Here is an 18,329-nt window from a genome sequence, read left to right on the forward strand (position 1 = left end):
TTTGAGGCGTTAAGGACTTAAGGTTTAGTTATTCAATATGCATCATGTCATCCACATGAACAGACATGAACCAGGGTCTTCTATCACCAAACAAACACGAGACGCAACAAACTCTTCTGTCATACTAAGGCCCAGAATTTAACCACACACACACGCACGCATACACGCGCACACGCACACACACACACACACCCACACACATACACACGCACACACGCACACACACACAAACAGTCAGTGTGAAGGTTTTGCATGTGGAATTAGGGAGGATTTACCTGGCATGCAAAACCCACTCTTGCGTATGAAGATCAGTAAGCAGCTATTTGCAATAGCTCACCAAAGTAAATGTTGAATAAGGACTCTTAAGTCAAATTACTTAACATTATGTGACAAAATGAAAAATTGGAATGTTATTTAATTTTAATTACTCATATATATTTTCTTTTTTGTCTTGTAATTATTTTTCACAGATATGCCTAAACCGCCAGAGGAGGACGTTTTTATCCTTCCAGATGAGTATAAGATTGTCCCCAGGAACAAGCGGGCAGTGCTGATGAAGGATCAACCCAGTCAGAAGCTCAATGTGGAGATGCTGGTTGTAGTTGATAAAAAGATGATGGACAACCACGGCCATTCGAACATCACTACATATGTTCTTACTGTGCTTAACATGGTGAGAGAAATTACTGTACTATTCTTGTAGCTTAAAACTAAAACTGATGTATTAAATCGATACTAAGCAACATAATCATAGCACTGTAATACGGGAAGTATTTAACCTTCAAATGGAGACCATTCCGTCATATGTTTTTTAAAACATAGTCATGGCAGCCTATCATATTCAAAACGATCAAGACAGTCGACTAGTTTTAAAATACGAGGCTGTGAGCTGGCAGCGGTTTGTTTTCTTTTTTGGGTATATTTATTCAAGAGACCTTTCATGTGTTGTCAATGCACAGATTGTAACTTTAGCTGAACATGCAGTTGATTTGAGGTGTGAAGGCTTAGGGTTTAGTAACTGGATATCCATGTCTTTTATAAAGCCTGAAAGACACAGGCAGCTATCAGAAAGCACACATCTACAAACATGAAACTGATCCGGAGTGAGGTCATTGGAACGGCTTTCAGTGTCCGTCTGCTGATCTTAGCTCATCTGCAAGCGAGGTCCGTCATGCTCGTTTTGCTACTTAATGACTGACTGACAAATCCAAAGATAATCCCTCTATTTGCAAAACATAGTTCTGTCTAGTAGGCCCGCCACGGAGGAGTCACCTAAATACAGAGTGAAGATCCACAGAAAACACCCAAATCCTTAACTCTACCTGCCAGCTCTCTGGAGTGTTAAGAAGAACATTTGGTATTTGTTGAAAAGGTAATTAAATACATCACTCAAGTAATCACATAGGTTTCTGTTTTTTCCTGAGGCAGAATGAAAAGGCAAATGTGTTTTATAATCACTAATTTAAAATAACTGTACTTTATGTTGTGTACCTGAAAACACAGACGCTCCATGGAAACTGTTTCCTTCAGGTGGCAGCCAAAACATACTGAATCACCGGGACTCTTTTGATCAGAGTAGGATGTGCAAATCTTAACCTCTGTCAAACTCCGCTGCTCTGCCATAACGCGTCACTGAAAAGCAAGTCACAGACAAAAGAAAGCACGAACAAGGTGTGTCAATAAGTGTTGTCTTCTTTGTGTGCTCTTCCTTGTAGGTTTCCAGTCTATTCAAAGATGGCACCATAGGAGGCAATATAAACATAGTTATAGTGGGTCTCGTACTCTTGGATGAAGAGCAGGTGAGGATATACATGCCAAGTAAAATGACCACACATCATCAAAACTGAGCCACGTAAAAGTAGCATGGAGCCTTGGAAAGAAAAAGACTGCATGTGTCAGGTCTCTTAATCTAAAAGGGTAAATATTAGGATTATTTTCATTGGATTGCTGTAAGTTTTATGAGGAAAAAGTGAGGGCAGGAGTAGAAATAAACATCAAAAGGCATAGAAACGCATGCTGTAGTCGCATTTGTAGGGAGAAGAACGTTTTACATCACGCATACAGAAAAGTGCATGGAATGGATTGTCATCCTTCCCTGAAAATAGAAGGATGAAACCTTAATATCCATCCAAAGATCATACTGGTGGAATTAGGGAGTGTTGCAATAAAACAGTGAAGCCTATACAGTCTTATGTTCTACTGTCTTATCTACTGTCTTTCTCAGGATGGCTTGGTAATCAATCACCATGCTGACCACACTTTAAACAGCTTCTGCCACTGGCAGTCGACTCTCGGGGGCAGAGAAGGCCGACACCACGATCATGCCATCCTCCTCACGGGACTCGACATCTGCTCTTGGAAGAATGAGCCCTGCGATACCCTTGGTATGACTTCATTGCCCTGATTGCAGCTGGAGTGCTCAAAATTTGAAAAATAGCAAATGCTTACTTTAAAATTTTGATGAGTAGTGATTGTAATGATTGTAGTGTGGCGATGAACTCTAGAGGACGTAATATGCACTCTTAACACAAACATCGGTACTTCAACTCACAAGTTTTTCTCAAGTCAAAGAAATGCTCTGACAGCCTTTTTTTTGTGTGTAATGGAAACATGTGCTGTCCACATTGAGACGTCTGGCAGCCAGGCAGTGTGCTGCACAGAGGCCACAATACAACAAGGCAATGCCTTGCAAAAGTAGTCGTACCCCTCTAGCTTTTTAGCACTTTGAGCTAACAAAAAAAAAGTGTAGCCTGAATTTGTATTAGTCCTCTTCACTCTGTTACTCCCAAACAAAACAGTGCAAGGGAATGTCTTCAGAAGTCAACTAATTAGTAATTAGACGCCACCTGTGTGTAGTTTCATCCTAAATATAAATCCAGCTGATGGCCACAGAGGTTTGTAAGAGAATACTAGTGACCTAACAGCATCACAAAGACTAAAACAAAGCGAAGACATCAGAGTTTAAGTAGCATAGCAGTTTAAAGCAGGGTTAGGTTATGAATCAAGATCCCAGGCCTTAAATCACTGGGCAATCTATAAACTGAAAATGCAAAGGGTGTGGGCCAGCTGGAAATATTTTTTTAAACAGGTAAGGAAGAAAGGTAAGGAAAGTAATAATCAGAAAAGGAGCTAAGGTGGCAAAAGTAACACTCGAGGAGTTGCAAAGATCCTAAATTTAGCCAGGTAGGACAACTATTAGTCATGTACAAATCTAGTCTCCATGAAAAAGTGGCAGGAAGAAAGCCACCGTTTTTACAAAACGGTAAAAGAAGTTACATTTGACCTAAATCCAATCAAAAATCATCTTATTGTAATAAAATAATTAGAGTTTTAGATTTTAATGTGAAGCTAAAGTGAAAAAAAATCTAGGGCTATATTCTAGCTGACTGTACTTTTAAAATAATCACAAACATACACAGCACAGTATGGTGTCACACCAGCCTACTATTACAAATCTGCTCTGATGTGATCTGCCAGGATGCTCCTGTTACCTCTCAATCTGTGACCTGGCATGGCACGTTCCAAACCAGATGGTAACAATTTACAGGCTTGGAGGGAATAAATGTGAGGTTTTCCACTAGACATAATGAAAGATATTATGCTAATCACAACACCCAAAAATGGGCTTGGGACCGTCTCTTTAGAGACACCTTTCACATCAAAGTTCCACAATAACCAAAAAAAAAAAAAAAAAAAACATCGAGGACAGAATTAGTCTTAAAATCAGTGAGCAGACCAACATTTTTCTCAGATCAGATGGAAACTGGAGGATGTTCTGCTGGAATCAGAACAAGCTGATGTCAGCTTGTTCTGCAACTGCATCTCACCCCATGCATTTGGTAGTGATTACATGTTTATTACAGCCCCCAGAGATGGATCATTAGAGTAACATTGTTGGATCAGTTTTGACCCCCATTTCAAGTGGGGACCTTACAGCTGATCGAGAGACATAATAGATAAAGAAATGAATGGATGATATGAAAGGGGAAACTGTTAGTCTTCCTTGCTGTCAGAAAAAAAAGAAAAGAAAATGTAATTTTAGTGTTGAAATCCTTTTTTATAAAACCCAGAGACAGGACTAAGGGGTGTCTTTGCAGTGTTGCACCAAAGCAATTAGCATAGTAGAAGTCAACCTTTGCTACACCGCTGACTCAGGTCGTCACAGCCGCACACCGGCTGGCTTGTAGAAGTTCAGCTTTGCAGATTGAAGGAGTGGTATGGAGATTATGTAGGATTTTGTGAACAACCAGCTGCAGGATTTAAAAGCGTAAACAAACCCCAGAAATCCTTTTCGATTGGCAGAGTAAGCAGAAGAGATACAATTTAAGTCTAAAGAATTTCCTCGGGCAATTAAAAGATAGCTGGACTGAGTTTGTCCGTTATTATTAGTGAAGGGAGACTTCTGTCGCCTATTTTAAGCCTGATTCTGACCTCAGTGCAGCAAACAGCTCCTCAAACTTTACACCCCTATGTTTACCTTTTGCTTCGGTTTTTGCTTTGAAGGTTTTATATATGTGATTGTGTGTGTAGGTGTCTGTTTTTTGTCAATCAAAAAAGGCTAGTGCTGTCAGATTCTCAAGGGTGCAAGATAACATGGCCCCTAATAAAAGCAGTCATCATATAACAAAGTTTGTTTGTGTTGATAATACATCACTTTCCCTCAATGTTTTCGGCCATATTTCAAAAGCAGTATATAATACATGACCTGCTCCTTTCCTGACACTGACATAGACTAATTCATAGTTCTCACAGTCAATGTGCCTAGTTATGTTTAATATCATTACTCACAGTAGAGATATATACATGAGGACATTACTTTTGGGGTTTTGCACTTCGTGGCAAATGGCTCTAAGTCATAAATTAAGTAAAACATGAAACTATATCTCCAAGAAACACCGAGACAAAAACAGCTAGGGGGCCCCCATATGCATTATCCTGTTTGATTCACGGCCAGGCATATATGCGTCTGCCAGGAAAGCAGAGACGGAGGGAGAGTGGACAGAGACGAGCACAAAGGCAGTTTAATAGAGAATGAGACATAGAAGAAAGAGGTTGGGATGTTTTTTTTTTAAAGTGGAATAAAAAGTAGCATATGGGAGGGATTGTTGTGTAAGAAAATTCTTGTTTGATTTTCTTACACATACAGTTCATAGACAGTAGAAATTAGTGCAAGATTTCTTTTTACAATTTTGGAAGTCATGTTTCTTTGTGAATTGAGCTAAGAAACACAGTTTGTCAATGAGGGATGTTCGGATCTGCATTTTTTAATTTGTCCTTGAAGACAGATAAAAGCTATTTAAAATGTATCCATAGGCCTGCAGAGTCCCAGTTCCAAGAAAATAAAAATCTTATACATGCTTTAGACTTATCAGATTTTACGTTCGGTAAAATATCACATTACGTTTCAGTATTATAAAATTTGAATTAGTATTGTGATTGTGTCCCATTTAACTCACTGAATTCTGGATTATCCCCTATTTGTCTACCTTGACAGCCATGGCTTTCTCATCGAGAAATGTTCTAATTTCTCAATGAGAAATTAGAAATCCAATCTTCCAAAACTAATCAGATAGTGCTCCAGCATACTTTTTTTTTTAATTTAGAGCAGTTTGCTAAAGCGTTAAGCTAAAACCAGCTAGTTCACATTTTGTTTCTGAGTTCTTACTAATATGTTGCAGAACACATTCAGTGTGTTTCTATTTCATCATGCTTGAGCAAAACTTGTCGAAAAAAGTTGCACTCTTACCTTATTAGCTTTGAACTTTGCGTTGAGTGTTGACACATTTATTCAGTAAAGTTTTAGCTGCTCTCTGTAGAGCTCGTCCAGAACAAGTCACCTGAAAATCTGTAGCAGCTAATGCAGTCTCTCTTTCACTGTGAAGACAGCTAAACACTTGAACAGATTTGTTAAACCGACAATATAGTATATATAACCTGTCATAGTTTTGTAAACCATGTATCTGTAAATAGACTGAGATTTTTTTTTAGAATTTGCCTCAGGAATGTCACGAACCGCATAATAGATTTTGTAAATTGAACTTAGTCAGGAACTCCTTAGCTCAACTGGAATCATTTTTTGATACTTAGGATCAGATGAAGACATTCATGTTGTCAAATGCTTTTGTATTTAAAGATTACATTAGATCATAATAACATAAAGTGGATTAAAAAGAAATTAAACAGATTTTATTCTTTTGCAGGCTTTGCTCCAATCAGTGGGATGTGCAGCAAGTACCGCAGTTGTACCGTTAATGAGGACACTGGCCTGGGTCTGGCCTTCACCATTGCACATGAATCAGGACACAAGTAAGAACTGCCATTACCTCTTCAGATTAAATTATTTCAAAAACTGGAAAAATGCATATGTCAATAGCTGAAGTAAAATCGTGTTTATTCTCATTTTGAATACAATGAAAAGGAAAGTACTGGTGGTAATGTAAATAAGTCATTTGAAAAAAAAAACATTCATAATGAATAAAACAAGGAATATATTAACAAATATTTGACGTTTATGACATTTCTCACTTACTGTAAATCTCTGTACTTGTGCTTCCTCACGCATAGTAAATTCTTATTGTTCTACATCCCTCTACGATTTGCTTAAAAAAAAACGAAAAGCTTTTTTTGTTTGTTTGGTCTTTGCTGTTGCAACAATGCAAATATCTTCTACTGACCAACTGTGGCATTTTTCTGTTCCACATTGTTCTATTATAGAGCACAGATGTTCCTGTAAGGAAATATTTTGTGCACTTGTCATTTCTCCAGCTTTGGAATGGTCCATGACGGTGAGGGCAACGTTTGTAAAAAGTCAGAGGGCAACATTATGTCTCCAACATTAGCCGGTCACAATGGTATCTTCTCTTGGTCTCCTTGCAGTCGCCAGTATCTCAGTCGCTTTCTAAAGTAAGTAGCTCTACTCTTTAATGCTACCGATCTATGTAAGAAGTTCTTAACATTAAAATGTACATTTAAAGGTATGTTCCTTTGTTAGAGGCTTTGTAGTTTTCCAAAACATTGCAGTGGAAGTGTAACAAGACGTTTTGTGTCGACGTGGCACATGCACAGCACTGCATTGGTCTCAGGTCATATTAAGCTGGGAATAAACACTCATTTGGATTATGCATCATTGATTGAGTACTTTTTGTAAAGAAAAAAAAAAATTGTCAATCCTCCAACTGGAAGGCAGTGTGTCTATGTGAAGACGTGCACTCATCTAATAGCTATTAGACGAGCCGGATCGTTGCATCTGATCCAGCTGAAGTACACAATTACGCTGGCATAGCAACTATATGAACTAATGCGTTGACGGTCTTCGCTTGTGATGTTTTGCACAAAGAATATTTATTATGTGTTGAGCTATGTGTGTTTTAGTGCAGTGACTGCATTTCCAGGCAAACGGGCTGTGCTCACCAAAGCAGGAAAACAACCACCACTGACATAGCGTCCATATGTCTGGCGGTGTTTCTGCGTCTCCTGGTGTGTGCGTGAGCGCGTGTGTGCGCGTGAGCGTGTTCGTGTGTGAATGTTTGTGTGTACTTGAAACTAGATAGCTCCGAGGCAGTGCCCCGCACTAAATTTACCAGTGTGTTAACTGACCTGTCAGGTCTCCCCTCTCTGAGTGGTGGAGACAGACAGTGTATTTCCTTGCTGAGTTATTAGAGCTGGGGTGACCTCAACCTTGTTAGGCCTGTCAGCCTTATATTAAACTCCCATCACCCATTCAAGCCACGTGAAAATGACCCCGAACATCACCGAATGCTTAGGATCTTCTTCCTGTATAACTTCTGAGTTTCTCAACATTTTCCTTTTATTGAAATCAACAGAAAGTTGTGATATATAAATATTTTTGGGATATATGAGTCTCTTTGAGTTTTGTAAGACTTCTTAATGTTTTTGTTTTCCTCCTGTGCTATGGAAGGAACCATAGTGACATCTTAAATCTTAGTTTCATTAGTCTGCTGCTATGGAGGTCTGAGCAAGTGTGGAGATTTAATTAAAGTCCGTCATGTCGAGAATTGTCAGAGGCTAATATGAAAACCTACATGTTCCTTCACACGTTAGTGCTGTAGAAATTCCTGTTTAGCTAAGAAACAGGTGTTCAGTTCAACATAGGTTTCAATATAAGTACAGTATCTCGTAAAGGTATTTATTTGCCTTTAACGTACATTTATGCACAGTAAAGGTAGTGCATATGTGCCAACTGAAGAGAAAATGTTTGTCAAAAGTGTTTGCTTGATGCTCTTATTTTTGATCCTCTCCATAATAGTTTTATTTCCAAATTTCACTGGCATTATGTACAGCTGGGAGACTTTTAGAGCGTGCCGATACCAGTTTCGCACAGATAGAAATGTAAATGTGTTTTTCTCTTCTTCAAATCATGTAAGTGTTAAAAAGCAACATTTTTCAAGATCTCATAGATTTTCAATTAGATTTATTTATGTCATTTGGTCCATTCAAATCACATAAATACGCTTTGAACGAAATCACTGTATTGATAACAGCTCCCAGGTGAAGCTACTAAATAGCTAATCAGTTACTGACTCAGCTAAGTAATTGATGTCAAACAAACATCAATTGGCTGCATTAGGGTCTACAGAGCTAATGCACCAGTGTTTGCCAGTGTTCCCTATGGTGGTTTTGTGGTTGGAAGTTGTTGTCAAGATCTTTCAGGCTCTTTGATTTGCCATTTAACGAGACATTGTTGGCATCTGGCTTCCTGCGCCAGCAAATTGTGTCGAGTGCGAGAGGCCCAGTCGATTCCCTCAGGCAGAGATGAGTCAAAAGATCTGTGGAGAATGTAAAAAAAAGAAAGAATCTTTTTCAATATTATTCTCTATGTTCCACATAATGTGTTCCAGTGTTCTTAAATTTGAAAGTTTGGGGCAAACATTTTATTTTGAGGATCATGTGGAGCCATTGGTGAATATGAAAATGTGATTTTTGTCATGAGGTCCTTTTAAAATAACATTTTGTGGGATATTTTGTCTGTATAAATGAATTAATTCATTCATGCCTGTCCGTGGTTATTGTGTAATCTGTTTTTCATGATCCCTTTTAATTGAACATCACAGAATATCAGAATATCAAATGTGCAGAGCAGTCATTGTTCTCTGCAGACACATAGGACTCATAAAGCCCTGGAATAACCTCGTGTAGACACACTCACACACACACGCACACACACACACACACACACACACACACACACACACACACACACACACACACACACACAATGACTCTGTTAAAGCAATCAGGACCACTCACTAACAATATTCCAACATATTTTTGCCTTTTCAACCTCTTTCCACCATATTTTTGCATCAGCTTCCCCTTACAGCTGTGTTTGAGCTGTAAAACATTTCTTTATAGAAACCATTGATATCAGTTAACATTGGAAACCAGTCTGGTCGTGGAAGAATATGAGCAATATAAGCAAAGGGTTTGTATGTCTCTCATAATTGAGTGTCTGATGCATTAAAATGGTCTCTCAGGTTTGGCAGCATGTTATGTTACGATGGCAACATTTTTAAAGTTGCCCCTGGTGTTAGGAGGAGTTGAACAATTCGGTGCTTGATTTAGTGTCTCTTCTTTAAAACCGCTTAACCGTCATGTGTCCGCATGGACCCTTGACTGACATGAAAGCCTTTTGTGGGTTGTAATTTGTATCTTGTCCTACATTCATTTTTTTTCTTGTCTCATCTTACCGTACTCTTATTTTCACCTCTTGGAAACCTTTATCTTCTTAGTTTCTTCCGCTCTCCCTTATCTCCTATACCCTGACTTACTTTCTCTGTGTTTTCCCATTTTCCAACAACTAGCACCGCCCAGGCTTTCTGCCTGTCAGACGAACCAAAAGCGGTCAAGGAATACCGGTACCCAGAAAAGTTGCCAGGCGAACTGTACGACGCAGACACACAGTGCAAATGGCAGTTTGGAGAGAAGGCCAAACTCTGCACCCTGGATTTCAAGAAGGTAAAATCCATCTTGTGTACACCTAATGTGCTTGACGTCATTACCTAATCTGTGATTCCTGAGCACGTTTTTGGCAACGCACCTCAAGGGCATAAAAAGAAAAAAGGTTTTATGTAGCGTGTTTCAGGAAATGCATAGAAGTTGAGGGGGAGATGGGATGAATTAGGCAGATGAAGAAGAGGTAAAAAGGAGATGAAAGGCAAGAAATAACTGGTTAGGATTACACGTCCTCATGTCTATAAACACGTACGCTTTGACTTTAATATCTCTAACACACAGGCAATCACACACACACACACACACACACTCACAATGCAAACAGTAAGATGCTCCCCTTACTCTGTGGGAAAGATGACTAAATGTACTCTGGAACATTGCCAGTGGGAATCTCTTTTTGTTGCTCTCCCATTGTACCACTTCTGCTGATGTTGCTATTTAACTGACCTTTGTACATATTCAGTAAATTACAATTTTTGATTTTATTATATAGTCAATAAACTATTAAATAGTCAGTTGTGCTATTTTCTGCATCTGTCTAAAACCATATTTCTCAACAGAAAGCTGGTTTTAGACAGTTTTTACCTTTCTCTGTTGAGGAAAAGGTGTAGGTGGACACTTTCTACTCCCTAAACAGCGGCGTTATTCTTATTTAGTAACTGAGTGCTGAATAATGACGAACGTTTGCCATAAATCCCATTGTGCACCTATATGCTTTTTTGGGGGGATAACCAACACACACCATGCCCTGCTTTAATAAGAATTCCATAGATGAGAGACGAGTTTTAACTATATAGCAGTCTTGAAGTGGTTACAAAGCTGTTTTAATGCTTTTGCAATCCATCACGCAGCAATGGAAAACATGAAATAGGGATGAGCTTTTTTCAGGAGTGGCTGGTTTCTACGCAAATGACTTCAAAAGTGCATCAATGACTCATCCATGGCTCAAACAAGTACAACATCTAAAGCACTGCAGACCTCACTTGCCTCTGTTAAAATAAGAGTTCATGTTTCAGCAATGAGAAATGAGTCTGGGGAAGAAAAAAAAACAGTTTTTCACAGAAGAGGTAAAAATCACTGCTGAACAAAAAGAACACACAGGCCCATTTCACATTTGCCAAAAACATTTTGATGATTCCCATGACATTTTGGAAAATATTCTTTGATAAAATAAGAAAAAAATATATTGTTTTAGAAACTGTGCATCGTCATACTAAATTTTGCAACAAAACTTACACATTTAAGAAAAAGATCATCATATTGACCATCAAAATTTATAAATGGAACAGAGTCATATATCACTTCTGTAGTTACACAGAGCCACAAACCTGCCCTCTTTCTTATGCTGATAATCAGATTTATAGGCAAATCAGGGTTAACTGGCTTTCAATCAAGGATCAATAACATACGAAAGGTGCAACTTTCCAATTGGAAGATGGCTACTCTACCCAAAGAGTCAAATGGTTGTTGCAGTGTGTAGTGTTGTAAGTAATGCAACTTCCAGTTTTTTACTCTCTAGACACACAGAAAACACCAATGGATGTCTGGCCATTGGTTTGACACCTTAAACTCAAGCACACATAAACTGGGCAGCATAATAATCTGACGCACACCAGCGACTCTAACTCTGAACAGACAACACATAGCAAGGTTTTGGAGTGGCCTGAAAGCTGTATGTTAGACCTTTTTATACAATTATGTACCAATTCCCGCGAGCTCTTGATTAGATTAGGAGCTGTGGATGATGGCTAGCCAACCGAACTCAAATCCTTCCGAAACAATCTTTGTTCTGTGCCAGGGTGCATTGTCTTCCTGGAAGAGATCCCGGCCGTCAGGGAATACAGAAGGCTGTAGATGGTCTTCAACAATGTTTAGGAAAGAGGTACATGTCAGAGTATTCTCCACGTGGATGACGAGAATCAAAGGTTTTCCAGTAAACCATCACCCAGATCAGCATTTCACCTCCACTAGTCTGTGTTCTTCCCATGTCACATCACTGTGTCATGTGTTTCCCAGGTGACCAATATATCATATCATAATATACATAATATACATTACACTTAGTTTTCATCAGACTAGGCAACCTTTTATTACTTTCTATGCTCATTGTTGGGTCTTTTGATGATTGATGGGATTCATTTGTAATATATGCTCTTGAACCTTTTATGACACATAAGGAGGAGATAAATAATACCTTCCATGGTGTATGTGGGTAAATATTGAAGGGTTTCCCAAACAAAAAGCAAAAAAACGGACTCCCTGTAGTTGTTATGTCTTTCTTTTTCAGGTTCTGTCAGACTTAATCTATCATCTACCCCTGTCTCTGTCTGTGTCCTCATTCAATCACTGGACCTGTCTGTAAGTTTTATGGCCTGAAAAACCCTCAGCAAGCAAAACAGCTGGACTAATATGCCTTGGGATGAATTCCATGGTGGCTCTTGGCAGCAACAAGCTAAGGCCAAGGTGCTTGTCAACATATGGAGAAAGTTGTCAAAATTTGATATAGTCATTCAGACAGTAACAAAGTGGACATGTTAAAAAGTAGAAGGCTTGATTTCTCAGGCAATATTAGCAAGGAAAAGCCACCTGTTGATCTCATCTGAACCTTGAGCCATGACATCATGAAGGTTTTGTCAGAGCGCAACTCTGTTATTTTTATGTTCTGTGGAAATTTTTTTTTAGATTTTTTACAGCATTTTTTGGGCTGGGAGGGACAATACTCACGTACTGTGTATAAACCTTAGTCAGCAAAAAGCAGTCAGTCTCATATTCTTTTAAAATCAATTTCTTTTTGCATTAAGCAATTTCTGTTACACATTAAAGATCAGAAGATTTTTATGAATTTCTCAGGGTTAGGATTGATTCAGGATCAATACCTGAATTTTTGCACATCAAGTTAAACAGAAAGAGGCTCAGAAAATCACCAGGATTTGGACATTAATAAGATAAATAAAAGCATTATAAATCAAGCTTAGATTTACTCACAAGTCAATTTTTAATAAGTTTAATACACTCATATGAACAAGAGAGTCTATGACTCTAAGACAGCATCACATTTCAGAGTTTAGCAATATTCAAAGTTATAAATAATTTTGATTATTTTCAATACTTTCTGAATTTGTTCAAACTACTCTGGAGCATAACTCTTTGGCGTCATAAAAAACACTGACATTTTAGAGTTTCTGAGATAGTACTTGTGTGGAATAACAAGGTATGACTATATCTAAGGGTACTTCGGGGACATTTTGTTCCTAGAGTTCTAGACGAAAGAAAAACGTGTTCTTGTGGGTGAAAGGTCAGTTCTGAAGTGTTCACATGCACTACTCTGCTGCTATCGTTGCTACAGAAGCATAAATATTTAGAAGATACATGATTGCAGCAGAGCCACAGCTTGCCAAATGATAATATATTCACACAATCTCTATTTTACCAAGCATTTATCAACATGCTTTAAAAGCACCCAGGGGGGAAAATATCATAGTAATGAATTATCGTTCCTCCAGGTGCTAGCTTTGTTTAACACTGTTGGATGGAGAATCCCGGACATCCCATCTCTGTTCTTTTTCTGTAATGTTGTTTCAGGATATCTGCAAGGCTCTCTGGTGCCATCGCGTTGGGAGGAAATGTGAAACCAAATTCATGCCAGCTGCTGAAGGCTCTGCCTGCGGCCCCAATATGGTGACTGAAAATGCTTAGTGTGTTTGCATGAGCGTAAGGAGGAATTCAGTCATACTTTGAAAGGTCTTTTCATTATAAAAACACATCACGTGACCATAATTTTCATTCATCTTGAAAAGACGCAGAGCACAGCTATCAAATTTGTTTGAAAAAATACCAAAAGAAAATAAAATGCGTTTTTCTTTGTGTTGACCCAAAACGAACTTGCATTTGACATATGTTTGGGAAAACTCAATTTTTATCAAATCAGGTCAGCTTTTTTCTTTACTTTATTTTTGTTGGGGTCAATCCATCGCTCCATGGCAACATCTTACTAAATAAATCGGCAAACAAAAGGCACCAAACAAGAGCCTCTAAGACACATTGCGTTGTGGTTTGGGTAAAAAAAAAAGAAAATCGTACAATAGCAAAACACCAATTAAACGAGAACATAAAAAGTGACGGTTTTAAAGGTCTCCACTCAGAAATAATAGACTGAGCTGATTCAGGAGTAAATTTTCCTTTTGTGACAAGACTTCTTTTTTTTTTTCTTTTGTTATGAACTGTGCTGCGTTCAGTTGGGGGTAAAGCTTGTAAAAAGTGATTTCTCATACAGAGACAAACACATTCCTTCTCCAAAGGATACCGCAGACCCCTGAGTCAGTAAATTGTAGGAGACAAAAAGCAACAGTAATTTACGTTGTGGACAGCCTGCATCTATGCTATAATAAAAGACTAAATTTATTGAGTGTTTTACTGTTATATGGTGCTAATACCTCCACAGAGTCTTGCCATTTAGAGACAAAAGCCCTGAACTTAGTGACACCGCACTTATATTCTAGGGTGAACTTTTTAATTCGCTTTGACGGTGACGGAAGATTAAATCATTGCTTCAAACAGAAAAAAACCACCCGTACTTTTCTTTATCTGAAGGAGCAGCTGGTTTGTAGCTGCTGCTGGAGTCATATGCCACTGGGTTCCTTACATATGCCTTAATTGTGCCTCTTTCTTTCATGACTAAGTGAAGCCCAAGAGTCCCTGTCCTGACGGCCCATCATCTGTGTTTGCTCATAGTTTTAGACTTGAAATTTTAATCCTGCTCTTTCCCCTCACAATGCAATTAAGTGAACACAAACAATGACAGTCTTGCATAGGAATCCATGGCACTTAGCTGTAGGGAAAAACCTGTGGGGGGAAAATCAGCTGTTCTAGTGATTAGTGGAACCATGAGAATATTTTCAGAGGCTTGTCTGCGTGTGTGTGTGCGCGTGCATGTGTGTTCATATTTTAGGACATTTAAAGAGAAGTTCTGCGAGTTTTATAACCTAACTCTTTGGTAATTATTTGCATATTGTACAACAATTTTATAGTGGCATTACACAGCCTTCCAAGTTGGATGTTCCATTACCATAAGAAACTTTGAGATTCCCTAACTTCTGTTTTTTGCTTCCGTCTGTCCGTCGTCTTCAGTGGTGTCGTAGAGGTCACTGTGTAAAGCAGGGCGATGAAGGCCCCAGACCTCAGCATGGGCATTGGTCCGAGTGGTCATCATGGTCTACATGCTCTCGAAGCTGCGAAAGTGGTGTGACCTATCGAGAGAGGCAGTGTAACAACCCCAGGTAAAGCAAATCCAAGGTTTTGGTCTCTAATTTGAGACAGTATTGTATCCTCCCTCCCTCTGTCACACCTTTGAGTGCCAATTGAATAATTGAATTTCTAAGGCTTATGAGAATACGTGTAACTTTTTAAAAGACAAAAACATTTGACCATTGAATTTATCTGATTTATATGCCTCAGCTATCTCAAATGTCCTGGAGGTTTTTCGATGTCTTCTCATCTTTTCGTTTGTTTTGACGTCATGTTTAGTCTTTGTCAGTCATAAAATGAGAAAATTATTTGATTATCAAGATATGGAATGTGATTATAAAGAGAAAGAAAATGCCGTTTCTAGAACAATTTATTTGCTTTATGAATTCAAAGTCTAGACTCTGTGTGTGAGTGTAGCTAAACATCCCCATAAACTGGAATTAGAAACTGACTGTCTGAATTTGCCTGGGGAGAAAACTGGAAGCCAAAGGTGTCACATCTAATGGAAATCTAATGCTACAGTCCAAAGGAAATGGCATAGTAATAACTCCAAAAGAAATGCAAAGTAATAATAATTCTCTACAGATGCCCTGTCTGCATCATTAAAGAGTCATTCAACTCAAAAGGCTGTTTCAAGTTGCTGAAACATCTTTCAACACGCCCCTTTCTTTTAAGTAATTTAACTAAAACCTATTTGGCCACTTGGGGCACTAACAGAGAGTGTTTAGATGACTGAAGTTGATGTCATGGCAAAAAATGTGATAAACTAAGCTAATCTTACCTCACCGTATTACAGAGATGTAAAATTGATTGAACAGCTTTAGCACGGGAATAAAAGAACATCCTCTCAACATTAACCTTTTCTGTGATGTTCCTGACTTATAAGGCTTAGCATTGTTTTGGTTTCCTGCATATTGATGGCTCAATATCCACAGTTTAGGACCAAGAACGTATAGGTGTATGTTATTAAAATAGTAAAACTCATTCACAAGTGTTTCATTGCTTTTTGGTTCACCCGTCCCCTTACTTATCCATCAACTACATAATTAATTGCACTGGCAGTCAGTCAGTCAGCCCACTCACAAATGTCACGACCCAGTCTTTATCAGGCCCAGATCCTGACAAGTGGTGAGCTAATTTTGACTGAGAATGATGGGAAGAAAGACATTCAAAGGACCGAAAGCTGATGAAAGATGCACAAAGACAGGCCTCAAGAATAAGCCAGACAGGCAACAAGAGGTACGTCTACATAGAGGGGATTAAGAAAATAAAGGAAGTAATGTTAAGCTATGAAATAATAGAGTTTGCGATTGAGTTATAGATAAGCAAAAATGTGAACTGAAAGACACATAGAGAGTGTAATTGTACCTTGGAAGGGATTTTTGGAAATGCAGCCCCAGGATATACACCTGCGATAGAAACCTCAACAAAGGCACTCTCACAGACACTCATACACAGATGGAGATATACTCTCATGTACTAGTCACTACAGGACAATGAAATCCAGTGTGCTTTGTGAAATTCCTAAGTTTAGATTTTTGCTTACTGTGCACGTCAGAAGCATCTTAAGGATTTTCCTCTTCAGGACTATGCCAAACGTCTGATCAGAAATAATTTACAAGCGATGGAAACCTTGGCTACATACCATGTGTTTTCACTTGTCTTTGCAGACCTACCAACGGTGGGAAGTTCTGTGATGGCTCCACTAGATCATACAAACTTTGCAACACTGTGGATTGTCCAACCAACGCTGCTGATTACAGAGCAAAACAGTGTGCTGAATTTAACAGCAAGCAATTCAGAGGATGGTACTACACCTGGAGACCGTACACTAGAGTGGATGGTGAGACTCTTACTTTTCCCCAGTTTTGTTTCAGTACTCAAGGAAATATTAGATGTACCAACAAAACACTATGTGTATTTTTGTCCTCCTGTGGTTATTCCATTTTCTTCTAGACCAAGACATATGCAAGCTTTACTGCCTTGCTGAGGGCTTCGATTTCTTCTTTGCCCTGGCCAGCAAAGTTAGGGACGGGACGCTTTGTTCAAAGGATAGTTCCAATGTCTGTATTGATGGGCTGTGTGAGGTAATGCTGTTTTAAGGTTAAAGCAGAAATTCAGTTTTCAGTTTTTACAGTTGGTTTAGTATTTCTTACTGAAAGAGTGAGCTCAACAGTGAGGTCTTTTAGATTGAGCTGTAAATTTTACGAAAGGATTAAGACGTAGGCGGTGTCCCTGTTTCACAGCTACTTTCATGTTCATGTACATGAAATGTTGACATGTCATCAGCTCCGGAATACATTTTGTCATTTTAGACAATTTTCATCTGTCATGTAACGTGACATTTTATGTCCCTAGCCTTAAAAAATATATATGTATGTCTTTTTTTTTCCACAGAGAGTGGGGTGTGACCGTGTCTTGGGCTCAGCAGCTGTGCCTGATGCTTGTGGTGTGTGTAAAGGAGACAACTCCACCTGCAAGATCTATAACGGACAGTACACAAAGCAGCATTATACTAACCGTAGGTCGACCCAATAAACTGTTCCATTGACTACATTTGATGTTTTTATTTTTAAAAAAGGTCACTATTACCCTCTTAATTTCAGTTGTACTCGTACTGTGTTAGTACAGTGCAGCAGCTTTTATTTTTTAAGTTAGATGTATTTTTCTATATTTATATATATATATATATATTTTTTTTTTTTTTTTTTTTTCCGGAAATTTTTTTTTTATGTCAGACTCTGCTGGGCATTTTTGCCCTGCTAAACTACACGTAGGAATAGGATTTCAAGGAATTATGTCACGTTAAAAGCAAGCATCCATTTTGACTGGAATACGCTTAATATTGCAAGGATTATAAAATCCAGGCTCAGGGTTGGTTGTAAACTAATTCGGCAACAATGTTTAACAAATAAATGTTAACAGAAAATACTTTGCTTGCAGAAATCAATAGCAGATGCTCGCTTAAAACTTCACACACTTCACATGTGTTTTGCAAACATTGTTGGCCAATCGGTTGACTGAAAATCCATCCCATTACTTTTGAAGCCATTAGTTTTCCATTTGGCATCTTAACGGAATGAGCAATTATATGAACTGTTTTCTAGTTGTGG

At 38.5% G+C, this 18,329-nt stretch overlaps 1 protein-coding gene across 1 annotated transcript in view; it reads left to right on the plus strand.

Moving 5' to 3' along the window:
* Positions 1-18,329, plus strand: part of adamts16 (ADAM metallopeptidase with thrombospondin type 1 motif, 16) — a 48,883-nt gene that overhangs the window by 14,404 nt on the left and 16,150 nt on the right. The window contains exons 5-15 of the mRNA XM_008432174.3: positions 471-673; positions 1,716-1,799; positions 2,225-2,384; positions 6,201-6,306; positions 6,766-6,903; positions 9,822-9,975; positions 13,555-13,650; positions 15,100-15,248; positions 16,887-17,059; positions 17,173-17,303; positions 17,614-17,737. Of these exons, the coding sequence (XP_008430396.2) occupies positions 471-673; positions 1,716-1,799; positions 2,225-2,384; positions 6,201-6,306; positions 6,766-6,903; positions 9,822-9,975; positions 13,555-13,650; positions 15,100-15,248; positions 16,887-17,059; positions 17,173-17,303; positions 17,614-17,737 (1,518 nt within the window). The remainder of the gene's footprint in view (positions 1-470; positions 674-1,715; positions 1,800-2,224; positions 2,385-6,200; positions 6,307-6,765; positions 6,904-9,821; positions 9,976-13,554; positions 13,651-15,099; positions 15,249-16,886; positions 17,060-17,172; positions 17,304-17,613; positions 17,738-18,329) is intronic.

Source organism: Poecilia reticulata, chromosome 16 (assembly GCF_904066995.2).
Source record: "Poecilia reticulata chromosome 16, P_reticulata-male-v2, whole genome shotgun sequence".
NCBI lineage: Eukaryota > Metazoa > Chordata > Actinopteri > Cyprinodontiformes > Poeciliidae > Poecilia > Poecilia reticulata.